The 21,155-nt window shown below is 47.1% G+C and overlaps 1 protein-coding gene across 1 annotated transcript in view; it reads right to left on the bottom strand.

Moving 5' to 3' along the window:
- The window catches only part of COL5A3 (collagen type V alpha 3 chain), a 307,612-nt gene that overhangs the window by 84,009 nt on the left and 202,448 nt on the right, over positions 1-21,155 (bottom strand). The window contains exons 16-26 of the mRNA XM_075346486.1: positions 20,810-20,863; positions 20,621-20,674; positions 18,428-18,481; positions 18,217-18,270; positions 14,900-14,944; positions 14,671-14,769; positions 14,512-14,565; positions 14,389-14,433; positions 13,568-13,621; positions 10,895-10,939; positions 4,154-4,207 (exon numbers count right to left, since the gene is read on the bottom strand). Of these exons, the coding sequence (XP_075202601.1) occupies positions 4,154-4,207; positions 10,895-10,939; positions 13,568-13,621; positions 14,389-14,433; positions 14,512-14,565; positions 14,671-14,769; positions 14,900-14,944; positions 18,217-18,270; positions 18,428-18,481; positions 20,621-20,674; positions 20,810-20,863 (612 nt within the window). The remainder of the gene's footprint in view (positions 1-4,153; positions 4,208-10,894; positions 10,940-13,567; positions 13,622-14,388; positions 14,434-14,511; positions 14,566-14,670; positions 14,770-14,899; positions 14,945-18,216; positions 18,271-18,427; positions 18,482-20,620; positions 20,675-20,809; positions 20,864-21,155) is intronic.

The following is a 21,155-nucleotide window of genomic DNA, read 5'->3' as shown; positions in this document are numbered from 1 at the left end:
TGAGCCCCGGGGCATCCACCCCTACCCACGGAGGGGTTAAACACCTAGCTACCATCCCATCGACCATGTGTGCTTTCTAACAGCAGCGGTGGTACTCCATATTACCACACACCGTGGGTGGCATCACAAATTATTCACAGCAATCCCCGTACATATACGCCCCCCTTTTTATTCGAGTGTCCGCGCGACCCCCGGGTCCGGAGACCCCTCGAGCCACTGCGGATCCGGATCCGAGCAGCCCGGCTGCTGCTGACGTGGGGGCGGCACACTTCCAACATACACGATAGACTAAAATAGAGAGGGTACAAAAACAGAAGCTTTCAACATACATGATAAACTAAAAAAGAGAGGGCACAAAAACTGTAAAAAAATGCAAATGGTGTAAAACATGTGTCTCAGGCTTCCAGACATTTTAGTAATCATCACCATAACAATGTGTCCACATTTAAAATGTATGTGATATAAAACATAAATAAATTGGGGTAACATGGATAAAATGCTGAGACACGGGGAGTTGTGGTGGATTTTTAAATTAGACACACGGGTACAAAAAGGGTTAAATCTCAGGAGAGACATCATGCTGCATTATCAAATTTCTCAATATACAGTATGTTACACATTATATTTACCATTTCCATCTTTTGCAATAATGTATAAAATAGAAAAAAAAAGTTAATTATTTTGTCTGCTGTCATCATTTGTGGTTCTCCTTGCGTAGCTGAATTTTGTCCTAAGATCGTAGTGATGAGAAAATCTGGCACTAATATATGGTCTAATGCAGCGTTATGTCTATATTAACTAGTGAGTTACTTTATTAAATCTTCCAGAAAAATGCTTGAGTTCCATTATACTCTGTCGAGTTGCACCCATCGAAGCATCCAACTGCTCATTGTAAGTGCTGAGCACCCGAGCATGGTAGTGCTGGCTTATCACTATGTAACTGCTCTAGCACTAAAACAAATAATGTACGTAAAATTTACTAAGGTAAGCTATACTTCGTGAAAATTGGGGTAGACTCAAATGTGATTTTTTTTCTTGCATATACATTTGCAATCAAATATATAACATTTTTTAAAAAACTGTGTGCGGTTCTCCCCCCACCCCCCCTCAATTTTGATACCCAGGCACGATAAAGCAGACAGCTGGGGGCTGGCATTCTCAGGCTGGGGAGGACCATGGTTATTTGGTCCTCGCCAGCCTAAAAATAGCAGCCCGCAGCCTCCCCAGAATTGGCGCATCCACTAGAGGCGCTAATCCTGGCTCTTACCTGATTGCCCTGGAGCTATGGCAATCCGGGTAATATAATGGGTTAATGACAGCTGTGATTTGTTAAAAAATCACAGCTACCACAAAGCCCTGGGTTAGTAATGGGTAGGGGTCTATGAGACCGCCCTATAACTAACTGTGCAAGTAAAAATAAATAAACACAAATAACAGAGAAAAATAATTTATTTAAAAACTAACCAAAAAAACCCCCACTATTTATTAACCCCCAAAGCACCCCTGCCGGTCCGATGTAATCCAAAGACACGACGTCCCATGACGATCCCGGCTCTGCTACATTCTGAGATTGCAGTGCATGGTCACATTAGAAAACATGACTGATCACTGTGGCCAGTGGGACACACTGATGGAGCCACAGCTGTGAGAACAGTGACGTCAGTGAGCTCACATGAGGTCAGAGCTGGCTGTTCCCACGGTACCCAAGATGTGACCTTAGGTGAATTGACCTGAGGTGAACTCATTGAACTCAATCTTGAATTACTAGAAAAATGCATCAAAAACATGTAAAAAATGCATTGCGCTTTTTGTTTGTTTTTCTGCCAGGAGATGCAGACTTGGTGCAGAAATACTCAACATGTGCTCATAGCCTAATACGGTAATTTGGCATTAAGTTCAATGAGTTCACCTGAGGAAAGTTCACCTGAAGTTAAAGCTGGAGTACCGTGGGAACCGCCAGCTGGACCTCAGGTGAATTAACCTGAGGAGAACTCATCTTAGGTGAATTCATTTAACTCAGCGTACTCACCTCAGGTGAACTCATTGAACACAATATCAGATTACTGGATTAGGCTATCTGCACTTGTTGAGTATTTGGTTGCAGAAATTTCTGCACTAAATCTGATACTTCTGGCAGTAAAATGCATCGAATATGTGTTAAAAAATGTCTTCAACCAAATACTCAATGTGCGCACATAGCCTAATCAGGCATTGAGTTCAATGAATTCACCCGAGGTGAGTTCACCTGAGGTCACAGCTGGGGTACTGTGGGAATCAGCAGCTGTGAACTTACTGACATCCGCACTCTCACAGCTGTGGCTCCATCAGTGTGTCTCTCAGCCTGCAGTGATTGGTCACATTTTCTATTCTGACCCATCCCTTTGACTTCACAATGTAGCAGAGCCGGGATCATTGTGGGATGTTGTGGTGTGGATTACATTGGACCTGCAGGGATGTTTTGGGGATTAGTAAATTAGAGAAAGGGTTTTTTTTGTTAGTTTTTTTTTTTTTAAATGATTTTTCAATGTATTTTGTGTTTATTTCTTTTTACTTACACAATTAGTAATGTAGTGTAACCCATTACTAATTCAGGGCTTCGTGGCAGCTGTGATTTTTTTTGACAAATCACAGCTGTCATTAAGCCCTTATACTACACAGATTGCTAACGCTCCAATGGAATTAAGATGAGTCAGGTAAGCGCCAGGATTGGCGCATCTAATGTGATGCATGAATCCTGAGGCAGCTGCAGGCTACTATTTTTAGGCTGGGTAGACCCCAATAACCATGGGCCTCTCCAGCCTGAGACTACCAGTCCCCAGCTGTCTGTTTTATCATGTTTAGGCGTATTAAATTTGGGGGAACCCCACATAATTTTTTAAAATGATTTATTTAAATAATTAAAAAAGCCGAGTGGGGTCCCTCGTATTTTGATACACAGCTATGATGGAGCACACAGCTGGGGACTGCAGCCTCCAGGTGTCTGCTTTATCTGCACTGGGTATTAACATATGGGATACCGCAAGCCATTTTTTCCATTTATTTTTACATTCCACTTTGGGGACCCAGACAGCTAGTGTGAGGGCAGCCAATCACAGAGGATGGGGGAGCAGTCTGACTGCAACCATTCACAGACGCTGTCCCGGAGAGTTGATGGGAGAAGCAGTGAATATTCATAAGATTTAATGAGCCAACCAGGAAAAAGTGTGACAGCCATGTGAAAACTCAGCAAGTATAATCGTCCAGCTTTACCTGCCATTTTGTTTCCCTTTTCCTTCTTTATTTTTAAATTTTTATCCAGGGCGGCCGAAGCTAAACAGTAACACGGACTTTCCTAAGAAGTCAGTGTTCTGAGTCCATGCATGGACACTAGATGTTCAAGTTTACCATATCCATATTGGATCCATATCATCAGATCCAATTCTATATTCCTACTCCATATTTTCCTCACCACCCCCTGTATTTGCTGCCAGAACCCTATGATCTTCTTACACTCCCAAATTCCGTGATATAGATCCGAAAAATACTTATTTTATTGAAACCGCAACACACAGCCCAGAAAGTGACACATCGCTAAAATCAGCGTTTCAGTGCCCGCCTAATGCTGCACTCAGATTACATAGCTAAAACTTGCAGACAGATTCCCTTTACTTTCCCTTCACCTGCTTCTCTAGCTGTTTCAGGATGCCTTCCACTAAAGCATTATACTGCATAAAGTTGCTTGTATGGTACTGTACATTTGTTATGATATGACTAAGGATCACTGGTGATCCAAAATGCGTCAGATGATGTACTATTGTGTCTTTCTCTGGAATATGTATATGGATAGCCAATAAGTCACAAACGTTTGGTGCTGGATAACTCCTTTTTACACAAACCATGTTAGGACCAAATACCCATCTCTGAGTATTACAAAATTAGTATATAGCATTATTTTACAGCAGTGTTTCCTAACTCCAGTCCTTGAGAGCCACCAACGGATCATGTTTTCAGGATTTCCTTAGTATTGCACAGATGATGGAATTATCACCAGGGCCATATTAAGGAATCCTGAAAACATGAACTGTTGGTGGCTCTGGAGGACTGGAGTTGGGTAACACTGTTTTACTCTATGACAGTTGTCGTTTCATTATTATCAGTCACTTCATATTCTTACCTTCACACCTCGGGTGCCAGGGTACCCAATAGGACCAGGAGATCCAGGAACTCCCTGTTAAAAAAATAAAATAAAATGAAAGGTAAAACTATGAGTAATATAAAAGAGGTCATGTATCTATGTCCTCTATGGCAGGACTGGTCCCATAAGAGGCACAAGCTTAAACCGTGAAGGGTACAAGTCTAAATCATGAAGGGCACAAGCCTACACTATAGGTTGCACAAGCCTAAACCGTAAGAGTCACAAGCCTTAACAATAGGTGGCACAAGTCTAAACCATAAGAGGAACAAGCCTAAACCACAAAGGGTACAAACGTAAACCACGAAGGGCACAAGCATAAACCACAAAGGGTACAAGCCTAAACCACGAAGGGCACAAGCCTAAACTATGAGTCACAAGCCTAGATCATAAGAGTCACAAGCCTGAACTATAGGTTGCACAAGCCTAAACCACAAGAGGCACAAACCTTAACCATAGATGAGAAAAGTCTAAATCATAAGAGACACAAGCCTAATCCATAAAAGTCACAAGCCTAAACCAAAGGTCGCACAAGCCTAAACTATATAAGGCACAACCCTAAACTATTTAAGGCACAAGCCTAAACCATAAGAGGTCCAAGTCTAAACCACAGGTGGCAAAAGCCTAAACCATAAGAGGCCCAAGCCTAAACCATATGAGGCACAAGCCTAAACTATAAGAGTCATCAAGCCTTAACAATAGGTGGCTGAAGCCTAAACCATAACGGGAACAAGCCTTAAACCATGGAGGCCACAAGCCTAAACCATGAGAGGCACAAGCAGAAAATCATAAGAGACACAATTGTAAGCAATGAGAGACACACTCATAAACCATAAGAGGCACAACCTAAATGTAATTTTCCATTTTTTGCCTTTTAGGATTTCCAAATTACTTTGGTCTCCTACATAGATAACCCTAAAAGTGTATAAAGAGCAATAAAATAAAATGCTAATATACACACTAGTGCAAGAAAAACCTATAAAAGTAAAGTCCAAGGCACAGTGATAACATAAATAATGAAATAATATCATAATTGTATTTTTTTAGGCAATAGTCACGTGTCTTAACATCTGATGTTGGTTATAGATTCTGCTATCTAAGCTGTCCACTTTTGAAGGAGCCTGTCTTTAGCAGAAGCTGAAGTTTCATGACAATTGCAGCTGTGGTGTTAGATGCATTAGAGTTGCATGGAGTGTTTTAATTTTATGATTTTTTTTTCACCCCTCTCTGTTTTCCTTCCCTTGTGTTGGATTATTTATAATGTACTTTAGGTATCCGTATACAATATTGTGACCATCATATACTGTATATATTATATGTATTATTCTATCAATTTGCCCAACAGTATAATTTAGTGTTTTTAGCATTTGTTAAAATATTGTCCAATAAAAAAAATAAAAATATTATTTCATTATTTATTTATTTTTTTCACCCTTAATTAATCCTTCTTAGATGGTATCATGGGGAATAAGATTATTTTACCACTAAATGGAAACACTTGTATGCAAATCCTAAATTATAGGAGATTTGTGACGCCCTGGACAAGCCAGGGGCCACAGAGAACAACACCAACACACCCCACACTCCCAGCAGGCACACCGAGGTCAGACACAAAACCCTTGTTGCCTTCCTCCAGGGGCTGATGTTCACACCAGGGGGTGGGCCAGGCGGTTGGTCCCGCCCACCGAGGAGTTCACAGTCCTGGAGGCGGGAAAACCAGGCAGATTAGTTTTGGAGGTGAAAGTGAGAGGAAGGAAAGTGGTAGTGGAGCAACTAACTGACAGCGTCCGGGTGTGTGGCCCGGGTGGTACAGCAAGGTGGGCAGACGGTGGTGACCGTCTGCAGGAGTGGCCTATCGGAGTTTGCCGTAAGGACCGTGGACGGGCGGTGTGGACCGGTACGCAAAGAGAAGCCAGCACCATCTGGCAGGGGCTTACGGATCCCGGCAAGGCTAGGAGTCGCCGTGAATTTGCCGAATTCGTTAGTGAAGGGAACCTCCTGGGTTTCCTAACAGCCAAGTCCCGACAGAAGGCAACAGTCCAACCAAGAGAGGGAGACACCACCACCGCCAAGGCAACCGTTTCCCAGGGCCAGAGCCCGCGGGCAAAAGGGGCTCCTCCAGCCCATATCCAAGCTGGGGAGCGGGTTACCGGTGGGAACCCATTGGAACCATCTACCGTACTTAGGTGCAGGGAAAGGCAGTCACCATCAACCTGCCGGGAGAAACAACACCGCAGCCGTCTGTGGGACCCGTCCATCCAGCCGTGTGTTTTACCGAGAACTGTGTCCTCATCATTGGCTGAGTGAGTACCACCGTGTCGTGCGGCACAGCGCTGCCCCAGCGACTCTGCACCTCACCAGGCCCCGTAACCTGCCTGCCATCCATCCCTACCCCATCACCGGGCCCTGGGACAACCAACCCCCTACCCACGGAGGGGAGAACTAACAACAAAGCTGCTCCCTGTCACCGCTCCCGGGATCCCCGTCTAGAGCAGCGGTGGTGTCACCAATATCACCACAACCGTGGGTGGCGTCACGGACAATAATCAAAACCCCCACAATCAAAATCCCCTTTTCACTCACGGGCGAGGAGCGCCGCTCGAGTCCCCGGGATCCGGCCCACCGCTCGAGCCACCACCGAGCAGCAGCGGCAGCCGCAGCAGCAGCGGCCGGACCCGAGCAGTGGGAGAGCGCAGCGTCCCCTCCTCCGCCCGCGACAACTTGGCGTCATGAACAGGATCCTACCGTTCTACCGACTGGTGGAAGTGCGCCTTGTGTGACTGCCAGAGGTGTCTGGCCGGAAAATTTGAAAAGCCGCCATCTTGGGCGCGAAATATTCCCGCTCGAGTGTCTCCTCGAGTAGTGGAGGCGCGAAGGCCAAGGCCCCGCCCCTGTAGAGGAGGAGCTGAAAAGAGACTAAGGGGGACGAAATGGCGGCTGGTTGCATGTGAGCGCGGCTATAAAAGCAGGGACGCCAGGACCCTGCGGCCATCTTGTTCCTGGGAGAGGCCGCCAGCAAGATGTACATGCCGTCCCGTAGCACCGTAGCCCCCGCGCCTGGAACCGCGGCGTGGGTGGAGATCCGGACCGCGCAGCTCCAACAGAGGCTGCAGGTCAAAATGCAGCTCCTCTTGGAGGAGTGGGTGACCGACATGACGGAGGTCATAGCGACCGTGCGGAGACGTGAGGAGGAAGTTGCGGAAGGGAGGGTGAGTGACCCACGCCCTGATACCCCTAGTGGGTCGGTCATCGCGGCTGCGGGACCCGGTCTGAACCCGCTCGCCCTGCTGCCTCCTTCGCTACCCGTCCCGGCTGCCGTGACCCCGCCACTAGGCCCGCTACCCCCGCAACCGGTAGCGATACCCCGCATGTCCGCCCAGGCGGACTGACCTGTAGCCGGAGCCCGTAGCCGACCGGAGGTGCTCCCTTGGAAAGCCCAGAAGCCTGAGCCGGAGGCATTTACAGCGACTTCCCCCGAGCCGGAGCCGACAGGCCGCTCCATGCAGAAGGCCCAGCAGAAGAAAGCCCCTGTGCCCATCCCCCACACCTCGGCTGAGGTTGCGCCGGGTTGTAGCTGCAAAGCAGCACCCCAGGCCAAGTCACCACGGGACCTTCCACCCAGATCGCCAGTGGTGGGCAGTGTCCGGAAGGTCTCGCGGGGCCCGACCCGTGCGTCGGAGCTCGCAGCAGCACCGTACTGGGATAGGGAGCCGGTACCGTTGGGCCCGGAGATCGCAGAACGGGAGAAGAAGAAGGCAGAGATGGTGGCCCGTACAATCCGGGAGAAGGAGAGCCTGAGACAAGCGACCTTCTGTGTCCGGGGCCCCCTGTATGAAGGGCAGGTGAGGCGGTTTGATGTCCGCTGGGGCTATGGCTTCATATATGAGCCAGGCCTGGAGGCCGAGATCTTCATAGCCCGGCGGGACGTTACCGCCCACCTGCCAGAAGAGCACCCAGGCCGCAACTTGATGCCAGGGGACCTGGTGCATTACACCCGGCACTGCGGGGAGAGGGGGTGGTTTGCGCTGGATGCGAAGTTGAGGGCCAGTCAGGAGGCCCGTGTCTGCAACCGTGCTCCCTCCCCCAAGTGATACCGAGGACTCAGAGTGATGGCAGCGGAATACCGTTGTGCTTGTCCCCGTTGGGACCACCAGTGTGTTTAAAGTTTTGGAAAATGATAAGTGAATAATCTACCGATGAAGTCATCTGATTTGCACCTGATTGTCAGCCTGCTTGAAACCGGTCGTTGCCGGCAACTGGTCCCTGTTGGGACCCCCTTTACAATTTTGCATAAGGAACTCCTTATGAACAGGCCCGAGAACTAGCAGGGCAACCACAAACTTGTGACTTGTAAGTAAAAATGTTGTTGTGGCTTCTACCGTTACCGGAGAGGCAGATTGGAGGAAGGGCCCGCAGTGGAGCAGGCTGGGGCCCAGCCACCACCGGAACCGGTGGCGATCCTCTGGGGGTTTCAGGGGTTCACCATGGATATGGGTCCCCTGAAAAGGACAGAACCCGCTCGGGCAACTTGTGCTGGACTGGGGTCAAGGGGTGCTGCCTGTTTGCTTAGGGGCAGCATCAGGGCCAGGTTGCTTGGGTGGGAGAGAGCGGAAGCCGTAACCGTAACGTTTAAGTAAGAGTACCTCCCGATGTGGGAAGATGTTATTATAAATGTAACCTGTTTTACCGTTTTTCTATATTTTTCAGTTGTGAAAATTAAACCGGTGATGAACGGACGGTCTGCGTTTAACTAAGGGGGAATGTGGTGCCCTGGACAAGCCAGGGGCCACAGAGAACAACACCAACACACCCCACACTCCCAGCAGGCACACCAAGGTCAGACACAAAACCCTTGTTGCCTTCCTCCAGGGGCTGATGTTCACACCAGGGGGTGGGCCAGGCGGTTGGTCCCGCCCACCGAGGAGTTCACAGTCCTGGAGGTGGGAAAACCAGGCAGATTAGTTTTGGAGGTGAAAGTGAGAGGAAGGAAAGTGGTAGTGGAGCAACTAACTGACAGCGTCCGGGTGTGTGGCAGCAAGGTTGGCAGACGGTGGTGACCATCTGCAGGAGTGGCCTATCGGAGTTTGCCGTAAGGACCGTGGACGGGCGGTGGCCCGGCGGTACCGGACCGGTACGCAAAGAGAAGCCAGCACCATCTGGCAGGGGCTTACGGACCCCGGCAAGGCTAGGAGTCGCCGTCAATTTGCCGAATTCGTTAGTGAAGGGAACCTCCTGGGTTTCCCAACAGCCAAGTCCCGACAGAAGGCAACAGTCCAACCAAGAGAGGGAGACACCGCCACTGCCAAGGCAACCATTTCCCAGGGCCAGAGCCTGCGGGCAAAAGGGGCTCCTCCAGCCCATATCCAAGCTGGGGAGCGGGTTACCGATGGGAACCCATTGGAACCATCTACCATACTTAGGTGCAGGGAAAGGCAGTCACCATCAACCTGCCGGGAGAAACAACACCGCAGCCGTCTGCGGGACCCGTCCATCCAGCCGTGTGTTTTACCGAGAACTGTGTCCTCATCATTGGCTGAGTGAGTACCACCGTGCCGTGCGGCACAGCGCTGCCCCCGCGACCCTCCACCTCACCAGGCCCCGTAACCTGCCTGCCATCCATCCCTACCCCATCACCGGGCCCCGGGACAACCAACCCCTTACCCACGGAGGGGAGAACTAACAACAAAGCTGCTCCCTGTCACCGCTCCCGGGATCCCCGTCTAGAGCAGCGGTGGTGTCACCAATATCACCACAACCGTGGGTGGCATCACGGACAATAATCAAAACCCCCCACAATCAAAATCCCCTTTTCACTCACGGGCGAGGAGCGCCGCTCGAGTCCCCGGGATCCAGCCCACCGCTCAAGCCACCACCGAGCAGCAGCGGCAGCCGCAGCAGCAGCAGCGGCTGGACCCGAGCAGTGGGAGAGCGCAGCGTCCCCTCCTCCGCCCGCGACAGATTCATATGGCTTCAGAAATCCAAACCATAGGGGCAGATTATCTGCAATACAGGCCCAGATGACATGTTGTAGACCTTGTGGCTCCATGTAGTAGTCTATAGTCTTAAGGCCCATTTACACACAACGATATCCCTAATGAGATATCGTCGGGGTTACGGTGTTGGTGACGCACATCCGGCCTCGTTAGCGATGCCGTTGTGTGTGACACCTTTTTGCGATCAGTAACGATCGCAAAAAGGTATCAAATCGTTCGTCGTGTGCACGTCGTTCAACTTTAAAAAATCGTTCCTCGTTTGGAACGCAGGTTGTTCGTTGTTCCTGAGGCAGCACACATCACTATGTGTGACACCGGAGGAACGAGGAACAACATCGTACCTGCGGCCACCGGCAATGAGGAAGGAAGGAGGTGAGCGGGATGTTCCGCCCACTCATCTCCGCCCCTCTGCTTCTATTGGGCGGCCACTTAGTGATGCCGAATGAACCGCCCCCCTTAAAGGAGAGATTGTTCGGCGGCCACAGCGACGTTAGTGAACAGGTAATTGCGTGTGATGCTGCCGTAGCATTATTGTTCGCTACGGCAGAGATCACCCCATGACACGCCACCGACGTGGGCGGGTGCTATCGCTCGCGACATCACTAGCGATGTCGCAGCGTGTAAAGCCTGCTTTAATGCGGTGTCCATTAGAGCATGTCATAATGTATTTTTTTTTTCTTAATGATTGAAATGCATTTCATATTGGTATTTTATTCACTCAAACTCTCACCTGAATGCCCTTCTCCCCAGCCGGTCCTTCTCTACCGGGATGTCCCTGAGAAAATAAGAACCATTTGATGTGGTTAGTGGTTAAGCATTTGGGTTTTTATAAGCAAATATTGAAAAAAAATGTAGAGGATCAATGGAAGGGTGATTTCTACTTGTCTTTAAGATAAGACTAGGACCACCACAAAAAAAATGTGAAAAGTGCAGTTTGCAATTTTTTTTATGACAATTTGGTAGAATTGGTGCACATTGATTCACTCGTCCAATTCCATCGGCCACGTCCGTAATCTGTCACCCCTGTTTGGGGCAATTAATACCTCCTCTTACCTGCTGATCTCCATAGCTCTTCTTTTGATTATCAGGGCTGATGCGGTGTCATCGTAGTGGCATGAGGCGCATGTGACATGCATCAGGTTGACTAATCAAAAGAAGATCTGAGACGTTGGGTGGTAAAAGGCGTTACTGCTAGAATGGGACATATGAATAAATTCATGCTAACTCTACAGTTTGGTCAATAGACAATAAAGTACACTCTATGGCGATCCAGTGACATATATTGGAACGTTCTGATGGAGGCATGCATTGAGGAATATTAATAATGTAGACTTTGACTATGGATGAGCAATTCAGTTTCTACTGCTTGTTTCGACTTGTTTCCAGTCTGGTCTTCCAGGAGCAGTGAGTTTTTACTTCAGGTGCTTATTAGGCCTCTTGAGATCATAACATCTTTATACATTGTAAGAAGGCCACTGTAAAGTCCAGGAACGGAGATATGTATCATCGAGGTTGATAGCTTCAATGATGTAAGCCTAGAAGCAGGCTCCAGCATGTTAAATTCTGAGAGGTTTAATAGGGCGTGTCACATCCTCACTGGAGTCCACTCCTGCGACTTCTGCTTTGGTCACCAGGCGCCGCTGTATTCCTGCCATGGACTGTGCTGGTGATAGGAGAGGAGTCAGGGACAGTGGCTCTGGTGGGCGCAGGCTCCGCTCATCCACTAAGCTGGGTTTCCCTCGGACCTGCAGTACCACTGGCTGACTGTAGGTGGCGTGTGTCTTTCAGCTAAAGTTACCACCATTCACCTACAGCCATTGGGAAGACACTTCTAATTTCCCCTCCTGTCTGCTGGTCACTGCCAGATATAGTCTGTATTCTTACTAGACTCTGGTTCTCCCTGCTCTGGTTATTGATTCCTGTTTTGACCCCTGCCTGCTCTCTGACAACTCTCTTGCCTGCCGTATTTGTACCTTGCTGCCATCTTCTGTTTTGACCTCTGCCTTATTTCCTGACTATGCCCTTTGTCTGCCGATTTTGTCCCTGTTCTTCATCTACTGGTTTGTACCTGCCGGACTACTACTCTCCTCTGGACTACAGCTTTCCATCGGTAGTGATGTCCGGGGCCCTGTGTAATTCCAAATCCCTCTAGAGTGGTTAAAGGGTTTCAGGGTTCTTGGGATCCTGCTTAGTGAGCGGCTTTCCTCTATCCTGTCCGTATCAGCCATCCTGGGACTATGGTTCAAGGCAGGCGTCACAGCGTGACAGGACCGGGTTTACAAGCACTCAGAAAGATGGTTGGAAATGACTCTCACATATCCCCACCCTGGAGGTGTGATGCCTCAGGTAAAATGGAGACCTGTAATCTCAGTCAGTGTCTGTCTGTGGAGGTGTGTAGACCTCCAGTGGTGTTACTCTTGTTAAAGAGACAGACCTAATCCTGTGTGAGCGGACCCCACAGTACCTTATGAACTTTTCCTTTTGTTCTTACTTTGTACATGAGAAAAGGCGGTTTATGTTTATCCTATGGAGTGGTTTATGAAGAATGAATAAACCAGCCATCATTTACTGTAAATACGTAGAAACGGTTCCAAGTGAGCTGTACCCTCACAACATGAAATCATAAAGACCGGCTATAGCAGAGGACCAGTCTGGGCACTGGCAAACTGGCAAAGGTCAGCGAGAATTTGACTCCTCATCTCCACCTCCGACGTAAAGCTTTGACGAGATGTGAACAGAGCTTAGCTGTATCATGTTCGGTTGTAATATTGGTTTACCACGAGAAAGGAGCCAAAGCTGTGTGGGCAGAGGGACAATCGGGTATCCAGTATTTTGTGGTTTGGGTTCGACTTTTTCTCGACTAACTCAACATAAAATTAGGAGGTTGAACTTGATGAACTTATGAACTTAAGTTACTTATAAAATATTACTACTCGGTTACGTAACCCTAACTGGGGAGTTTGATCCAAATATGATGAATGACATTTTTCCTTGTGCCATCTCTGAAGGGGCTGATTTATGTTTCTGGTTAAAATATCCACATGATATCATCAAGGGCGTACTCCTGTGCCCATTCCAAAATGAAATCACAGACATGAGAAATGTGTCTTCATCATATTTTTTTGGACAAGTCTTCATTCCCCGATTGTGACTAATTGCACAACTACTGTATAAGCTAAAACTTATGACTTGGGAAGTCATGTAAGTTTTTAGAATTATAACATCTCTATATTGATGCCATGCCATTGGGGTAAAGTTCCTTCATCCCAGGCAGTCGCCTATCAACATTTACTTGACTCAATAATTTCGGAAGATGTAGACCTGAGTTAGTCTACAGTATGGTAATATTAGCTCGAGCAATGGTCATGTGGTTGAGCAGCAAATTATAGAAATATCTACTTACCGGTGGCCCATCGGACCCAGCCAGACCTGATATTCCCTGCTTTCCTGGTGGACCCTGGACAAAGAGACAAAGACAAGACAAGACGGTTACTGTGTTTGGTGCCGTACAAGTCTGGTGTAATGCTCCTGGCCGGTGTAGGGGCAACGAGCGGGGTTAGTGGACCCACAGGACCACAGGTGGGACCCAGGATTACCATTTTAGTGGGAGAGGCTTATCTAAGTGCCCACTGCGAGGCACCAGGTACCACTCTCAGGGCAGTGATCGGGACTTTAGCTGCTGACCCCCAGGACAGGAGACAGACTCAGGTAACGACACCATCGCAGGCAGGTACATGTGGGATAACTGAGGCAGACAGGTAGGTGGGTATGGACAGATATGGTAGGCACGGTAAGGAGAGAGAGGTATGGGAAGGCAGGTTCAGGTAATGGACACAGGGATAACAGGACAGAATCTCGAGAACCTGACAACTTGCTAGCAGCAGACTGGTATACTGACTAAGGTCGTTGCACCTGCACCTCCCCTAATGGGAGGGTGCCGTAAATATTTAGTGCATCTCAGCCATAGGTTGAAAGGCATTTCCTGGAAATAGCACTCCAGCCCTTTAACAGGAGGGATGATGCGTGCGTAGTAGGCACGTTCCCTGGGAGCCTGTGTGGCGTGCACAGGCCCCAGGGAGAGAGGGAGGCAGACGAGCACATGGGCAGCCGCAGAGCTGCGGGGGAAAACACAACCCGGTCGCATCGGTGAGTAAACCGGCATCCCTGAAGGAACGCCAGCTCTACATCCGTACTTGCTGGTACAAATACAACACTGCGACTTACCTTCTCTCCTGGCATTCCAATGTGACCTTGAGGTCCAGGCAACCCCTAAAATGAGAACATTTTAATACCTCGACCAAATCTTTAGTAGGGCAGACTGATTATTTTTTCCTTTTTCACACTTACATGAGGTCCTGGATTTCCCTGTTGCCCATTTGGCCCAGTATCTCCTTGAATACCCTGTCAAATTAGGAAATACATAGTCCAAAGTGTAAGGAAACAACATAACCTTGATCATTACAAGCAATTAAAAAAATAAATCATGTTTTCAAGTCTTTTACATACTTGGTTTCCTTTGGCTCCTTGAACGCCATCAATACCATTTACACCTTGCTGGCCCGGTGGTCCAGGAGGTCCCCTGGGGCCCACCAAGCCTCGTGCACCCTGAAAAGAAACACATGCATTACCGTTATTACTACACTTGGGCAGATTCGCAGTAGACCCAGTACTTGTCCTCATTCCAGATTGAAAGAAAACCCTTTACGGAAAAAAAAAGCTTTACAAATTAACTTACTGCCTCTCCAGGAGAACCTGTGGGTCCAGGAGGCCCATCAGAACCCTAGAAAATAGAAATACAACTTTCAGGATAATGGACAAAACACAGTTGTAGGAGTAATCCATATTTATTAAAAAAATAAAGTTAAAGGGGATTTGTCAGCAGATTTTTGCTATTTAATCTCAGAGTACTATAATGTAGGGCTCGAGACCCTGATTCCAGGGATGTGTCACTTATTAGACTGTGTGCTATAGTTTTAACACAGTCAGTATTTTATCAACAGGAGATTATCACTGCCCAATTAGGTCACATGTGCACAGTTGTCCTGCTAATCTGTATAACCCCGCCCCCACCACTGATTGGTAGCTTTCTGATGATGTACACAGGAAGCTTCCAATCAGGGGTGTGGGCGGAGTTATACACAGCTCTACTCTTAGCGCTGCTACAACTACATCAAACAAAACAGGTAGTTTATGGAAACTACACCAAGCAGCCCAGTAATTGATACATCCCTTGAATCTGACTCTCTTGCCCTATTGTATGCTGCTCTCAGATTATATATAAAAAACCTGCTGAAAGATTCCCTTTAATTAAAAAATAAAGTAAGAAAATATATTTTTTATTAATGACATTGAAGATTTTATATTAGTTCTGAATCTTTTTCTGATATTGAATGACAAAGGTTTTATAAATGCTTAAATAGGGGTTTTAGACTTAAAGGGGTTGTCCAGTCACAAATGATTCTGCAGACTAATTGTTATTATATAGAGTATAGGTAATCATTAATAAATTAGTGGTGGTCCGACACCCGACACCCCCACCGATCAGCAGTTTTCAGCTCCTACACAAGCTTGATGTAAACAATGGACACAGCTGAAGAGCACAGCGCCATTCACTGTATAGTGGCCATTGCTGGGTACTACAGCTTAGCTCCTATTCACTTCAATTGGAGATGAGTTGAGGTACCTCAGAATTTCTGCTATATTTTAAGCCTGGAAAAGTCCAGTAACTAATAAATAATTATAAATGTAATAAAATAGTTCATTTAGTTGACATACAAATAGTTTTTTTTACATATAGCGCCCTCCATCAATAAGAGGGTTAACGGCTATCAGAAAAGGCACTTAATACTTTTCATGAGTTGTCAGTCGGTAAGTTTAAAGCCAACAGTATCCAAATTTTCTGCTATCAATGTCCCATGATACCAGCCGTTGGGGGTTAAGAGGGGTTGTACATATCGATCTAAATATGCCCCATTCGCTGATGTTGATATGCAAAGAGCGCATGTTTTTGCATGCCTTTGAGTTTTTGTTCACTAACGATTACCAGCTTTACTTTTTTTTTTTCCAAAAATCAATATTGCATGAGAAAATAACAAACTTTGTAAAATATCTTATCAGAGAAATTTGCTTCTTTCTCCTCCTGGACTGATCATTCATTCTCAAAAATTCTCAGTTTATGATAAACTCTGTTTTTAGTGGAAACTGAGATAGAAAGTGACAGTTGGTGATCAAACTTCTATGGAGAATTGTATATGTCCATTCAGGAGAACTCGCACTATTCAGTAAAGACAATTTTTCCTTAGGTGGGATGTATGAAAGTTGGAGCTCATAAAGTTCTCCAACTCATCAATATAAATTTAAGGCTTTAACAGTTCCTTTCCCTGCCTCTAGCACCTCCTTCTGCCTCTACCTCCTCCCTCTGCCACTAGCACTTCCCTCTGCCTCTAGCTCCTCCCTCTACTTCTAGCTCCTCCCTCTGCCTCTAGCTTCTCTGCCTCTAGCTCCTCCCTCTGTCTCTAGCTCCTTCCTCTTCCTCTAGTTCCTGCATTTAACTCCTCCCTCTGTCTCTAGCTCCTCCCTCTGTCTTTAGCTCCTTCCTTTGCCTCTAGTTCCTCTCTGCCGCTAACTCCTCTCTCTGCCTCTGGATCCTCGAACTTCCTCTAGCTCCTCCCTCTGCCTCTAGCTCCTCTCTCTGCTTCTTGCTCCTCCCTCGGCCTCTGGCTCATCTCTCCGCCAATAGCTCCTCCCCTGCATCTAGCTCCTTCCTCTGCATCTAGCTCCTTCGTCTGCCTCTAGCTCCTCTCTTTGCCTCTAGCTCTTCCCACTGCCTCTAGCTCCTTCCTCTGCCTCTAGTTCCTACATTTAGCTCCTCCCTCTGTCTCTAGCTCCTCCCTGTCTTTAGCTCCTTCCTTTGCCTCTAGTTCCTCTCTGCTGACAGCTCCTCTCTCTGCCTCTGGATCCTCGATCTTCCTCTAGCTCCTCCCTCTGCCTCTAGCTCCTCTCTCTGCTTCTTGCTACTCCCTCTGCCTCTGGCTCCTCCCTCAGCCACTGGCTCCTCCTTCAGCCTCTGGCTCATCTCTCTGCCTCTAGCTCCTCCCTCTGTCTCTAGCTCCTTCCTCTTCCTCTAGTTCCTACATTTAGCTCCTCCCTCTGTCTCTAGCTCCTCCCTCTGTCTTTAGCTCCTTCCTTTGCCTCTAGTTCCTCTCTGCCGCTAGCTCCTCTCTCTGCCTCTGGATCCTCGATCTTCCTCTAGCTCCATCCTCTGCCTCTTGCTCCTCTCTCTGCTTCTTGCTCCTCCCTCTGCCTCTGGCTCCTCCCTCAGCCTCTGGCTCCTCCCTCAGCCTCTGGGTCATCTCTCGGCCAATAGCTCCTCCCCTGCATCTAGCTCCTTCCTCTGCCTTTAGCTCCTCTCTTTGCCTCTAGCTCTTCCCACTGCTTCTAGCTCCTTCCTCTGCCTCTAGCTCCTCCCTTTTCCTCTAGATCCTCCCTCTGCCTCTAGCTCCTCCCTCTGCCTCTAGCTCCTTCCTATGCCTCTAGCTCCTCCCACTGCCTCTAGCTCCTTTTTCTGCCTCTAGCTCCTCCCACTGCCTCTAGCTCCTTCCTCTGCCTTTAGCTCCTCCCTCTGCCTCTAGCTCTTCCCTTATCCATAGAATTTTAAAAGCACCAACTGTCATCTTCTATCTCAGTAATGGGAGAGTCACTTTATCACCATATCTGAGTGCCAAGTCTTATTCTCATCTATAACAGGTCAGGAAACTACTTGTACGCCACCTACAAAACTCCTATGATTATCTACTGTACTCTCCAATTCAATAGACTAGGATACATGCCCAATGCTCTTCAGCCGTCACACGGATTCCATGTCAAATCAGGTGGGAAGTTGTAAGTGGGGGTTCATTTCCCGATATAATTGAAACAAATACTCAATATTAATTAACTTGGTGAATATTAATGTACTGTAAAGTCTATGACTATGACCATCTTCAGTCTTCCACTATTGTTGGTCAATACAACGATGGACCAACACTGATAAGAAATGCAAAGGTGTTTTACCTTTTCACCATTATTCCCCGGTGGACCAGCTGGGCCTGAACCTCCTAAGTCTCCCTGTGATAGAAAAAAAATATAGTAATCAGTGACTCCGTGATCCTTAAACTCACACCAGCCTTAGAAGGATATGGGCTTTACGATTGTCATCACCTCCAACCAATGATAATAGAAGCATAACTTACAAACCAATCTATGAATCCATATTCATACTTACCCGGTGACCTTTCTCTCCCGGTAGTCCAGGCAAGCCATCGAATCCACGATCTCCCTACAGAAAACACAACACAGCTAATTAATAGTTCGCTTGTACAGAGGAGCGTTAGATCTTATCCCACCTCTAGCTTCCATTGATCCAATCTTAAAAGATGGAGAACCTCTGCGGCCAATGGAAATATTAGCTGCTCTTGGAAAATATTACCAAGAGCTAGGAACATTTCTCTTCTTGGCTTATCTCATCTTATTTCAATCGGGCAATCTAAAAGTCAATATTGACCAATGACTTAAGGGTGCTTTACACGCTGCGACATCGGTAGCGATAGCTAGCGATGTCGTGCGCGATAGCACCTGCCCCTGTCGCTCGTGCGACATTTGGTGCTTGCTGCCGTAGCGAACATTATCGCTATGGCAGCATCACACGTACATACCTTGACAGCGATGTCGCTGTGACCACCGAACAATCCCTCCTTCAAGGGGGAGGGGCGTTCGGCGTCATAGCGACGTCACTGCGGCGTCACTAAACAGCCGGCCAATAGAAGCGGAGGGGCGGAGATGAGCGTGCCGTAACATCCCGCCCACCTCCTTCCTTCCGCATTGCCGGTGGACGCAGGTAAGGAGATGTTCGTCGTTCCTGCGGTGTCACACATAGTGATGTGTGCTGCCGCAGGAACGACGAACAACATTGTACCTGTGGCAGCAGCGATATTAAGGAAAGGAGTGATGTGTAAACGATCACCGTTTTTGAACGATTTTGCGATCGTTGATCGTTGCTCCTTGGTGTCACACGCTGCGATGTCGCTACCGGCACCGGATGTGCGTCACTAACGACGTGACCTCGACGATATATCAGTAGGGATGTCGCAGCATGTAAAGTACCCTTTAGGGTAAAAAGCTAAACCAGAATCTTCTCATAAAAAAAAAGACCGCCTTTGGCATACAACTGTTTTGAGGTTCTTGTTCCTCATCAGTGCAAAGTAATGGTATCAAGTGCCAACTAATGGAGGTAGCAATCCTAGAAGTCAATATTTCACAATCACTTAGTGTAAAAAGCCAAACGAGGATCTTCTCCTAAAAAAAGACCGCCTTTAGCATACAACTGTTTTGAGGTTCTTGCCCCCCTCAGCAGTGCAAAGTAACGGTATCTAGTGCCAATTAAGGAGGTAGCAATTTTAGAAGTCAATATTGCACAATGATTTAGGGTAAAAAGCCAAACCGGAATCTTCTCCTGAAAAAAAAGACCGCCTTTAGGATACAACTGTTCTAAGGTTCTTGTTCCTCATCAGTGCAAAGTAACGGTATCTAGTGTCAACTAATGGAGGTAGGAATTCTAGAAGTCAATATTGCACAATGACTTGGGGTAAAAAGCCAAACCGGAATCTTCTCCTAAAAAAAATAGACCACCTTAAGCATACAACTGTTTTGACGTTCTTGTCTCTCATCAGTGCAAAATAACAGTATCCAATGCCAACTAATGGAGGTAGCAATCCCAGAAGTCAATATTGCCCAGTGACTTAGGGTAAAAAGCCAAACCAGAATCTTCCCCTAAAAAAAAAAGACCGCCTTTAGCATACAACTGTTTTGGGATTCTTGCCCCCCTCATAAGTGCAAAGTAACGGTATCTAGTGCCAACTAATAGAGGTAGGAATCCTAGAAGTCAATATTGCACAATAACTTAGGGTAAAAAGCCAAACCGGAATCTTTTCCTAAAAAAGTAGACCGCCTTAAGCATACAACTGTTTTGAGGTTCTTGTCCCTCATCAGTGCAAAATAACAGTATCTAGTGCCAACTAATGGAGGTAGAAATCCCAGAAGTCAATATTTCACAATGACTTAGGGTAAAAAGCCTAACCAGAATCTTCTCTTAAAAAAAGACCACTTTTAGCATACAACTGTTTTGAGGTACTTGTCCCTCATTAGTGCAAAGTAACAGTATCTAGTGCCAATTAATGGAGGTAGCAATCCTAGAAGTCAATATTGCACAATGACTTAGGGTAAAAAGCCAAACCAGAATCTTTTCCTAAAAAAAAAAAAGACCACCTTTGGCATACAACTGTTTTGAGATTCTTCTCCCTCATCAGTGCAAAGTAAGATACTGGCTGAAAAGCCTCCAACAGGGGGTCTAAGAAGTAAAGGTAAAAATGACTGCCGATAGGTATTAAGTATTTTTGAAATACAGAGAATTTTTACCTACCTTTATTCCAGTTTCTCCAGGCACACCGCGGCCACCATCTGCTCCCCCACGTCCCTATGAGAAGGACAAGAAATATTTAAGTGAACATGGTTACACATGTAGTGAGTGAATAGAAGGTGCGAAAAGTCAGGAGATTATGGAAATGTAGAAGTAACATTTGGAGAATGTGCATTCATGATTACGACTTACTCTTTTGCCAATCTTTCCTGGAGGCCCCAGGATGCCTTGAAAGCCACGTGGGCCCTAGAAAAGAAAGCAGTAGAAAAGTATCAAGATGTAAATTCAGATAAATGAAGACAAAACTATGGCTAGTCCTGGGGAAAACAAGGTGGTCTCAACTCTTGGCAGATGTTGAGTAGAAAACGGTCAGGAATATTGGATACCAACATGCCTGACATGTTGGTCTACTGGAAGATGAAGGGGTCTCGAAGAGGTTTATTGACCTTCAGTCATCGTGTTATGGCCACTTTAAGGGTATACTTGATATATTTGTTCTATTTTGATTAAAAACTATTCAGTAATGGGAATGAAAACT

This window comes from Anomaloglossus baeobatrachus, chromosome 4 (assembly GCF_048569485.1).
Source record: "Anomaloglossus baeobatrachus isolate aAnoBae1 chromosome 4, aAnoBae1.hap1, whole genome shotgun sequence".
Classification (NCBI taxonomy): domain Eukaryota; kingdom Metazoa; phylum Chordata; class Amphibia; order Anura; family Aromobatidae; genus Anomaloglossus; species Anomaloglossus baeobatrachus.
The sequence above is the reverse complement of the archived record's forward strand: the minus strand, read 5'-3'. Positions and strand labels throughout refer to the sequence as shown.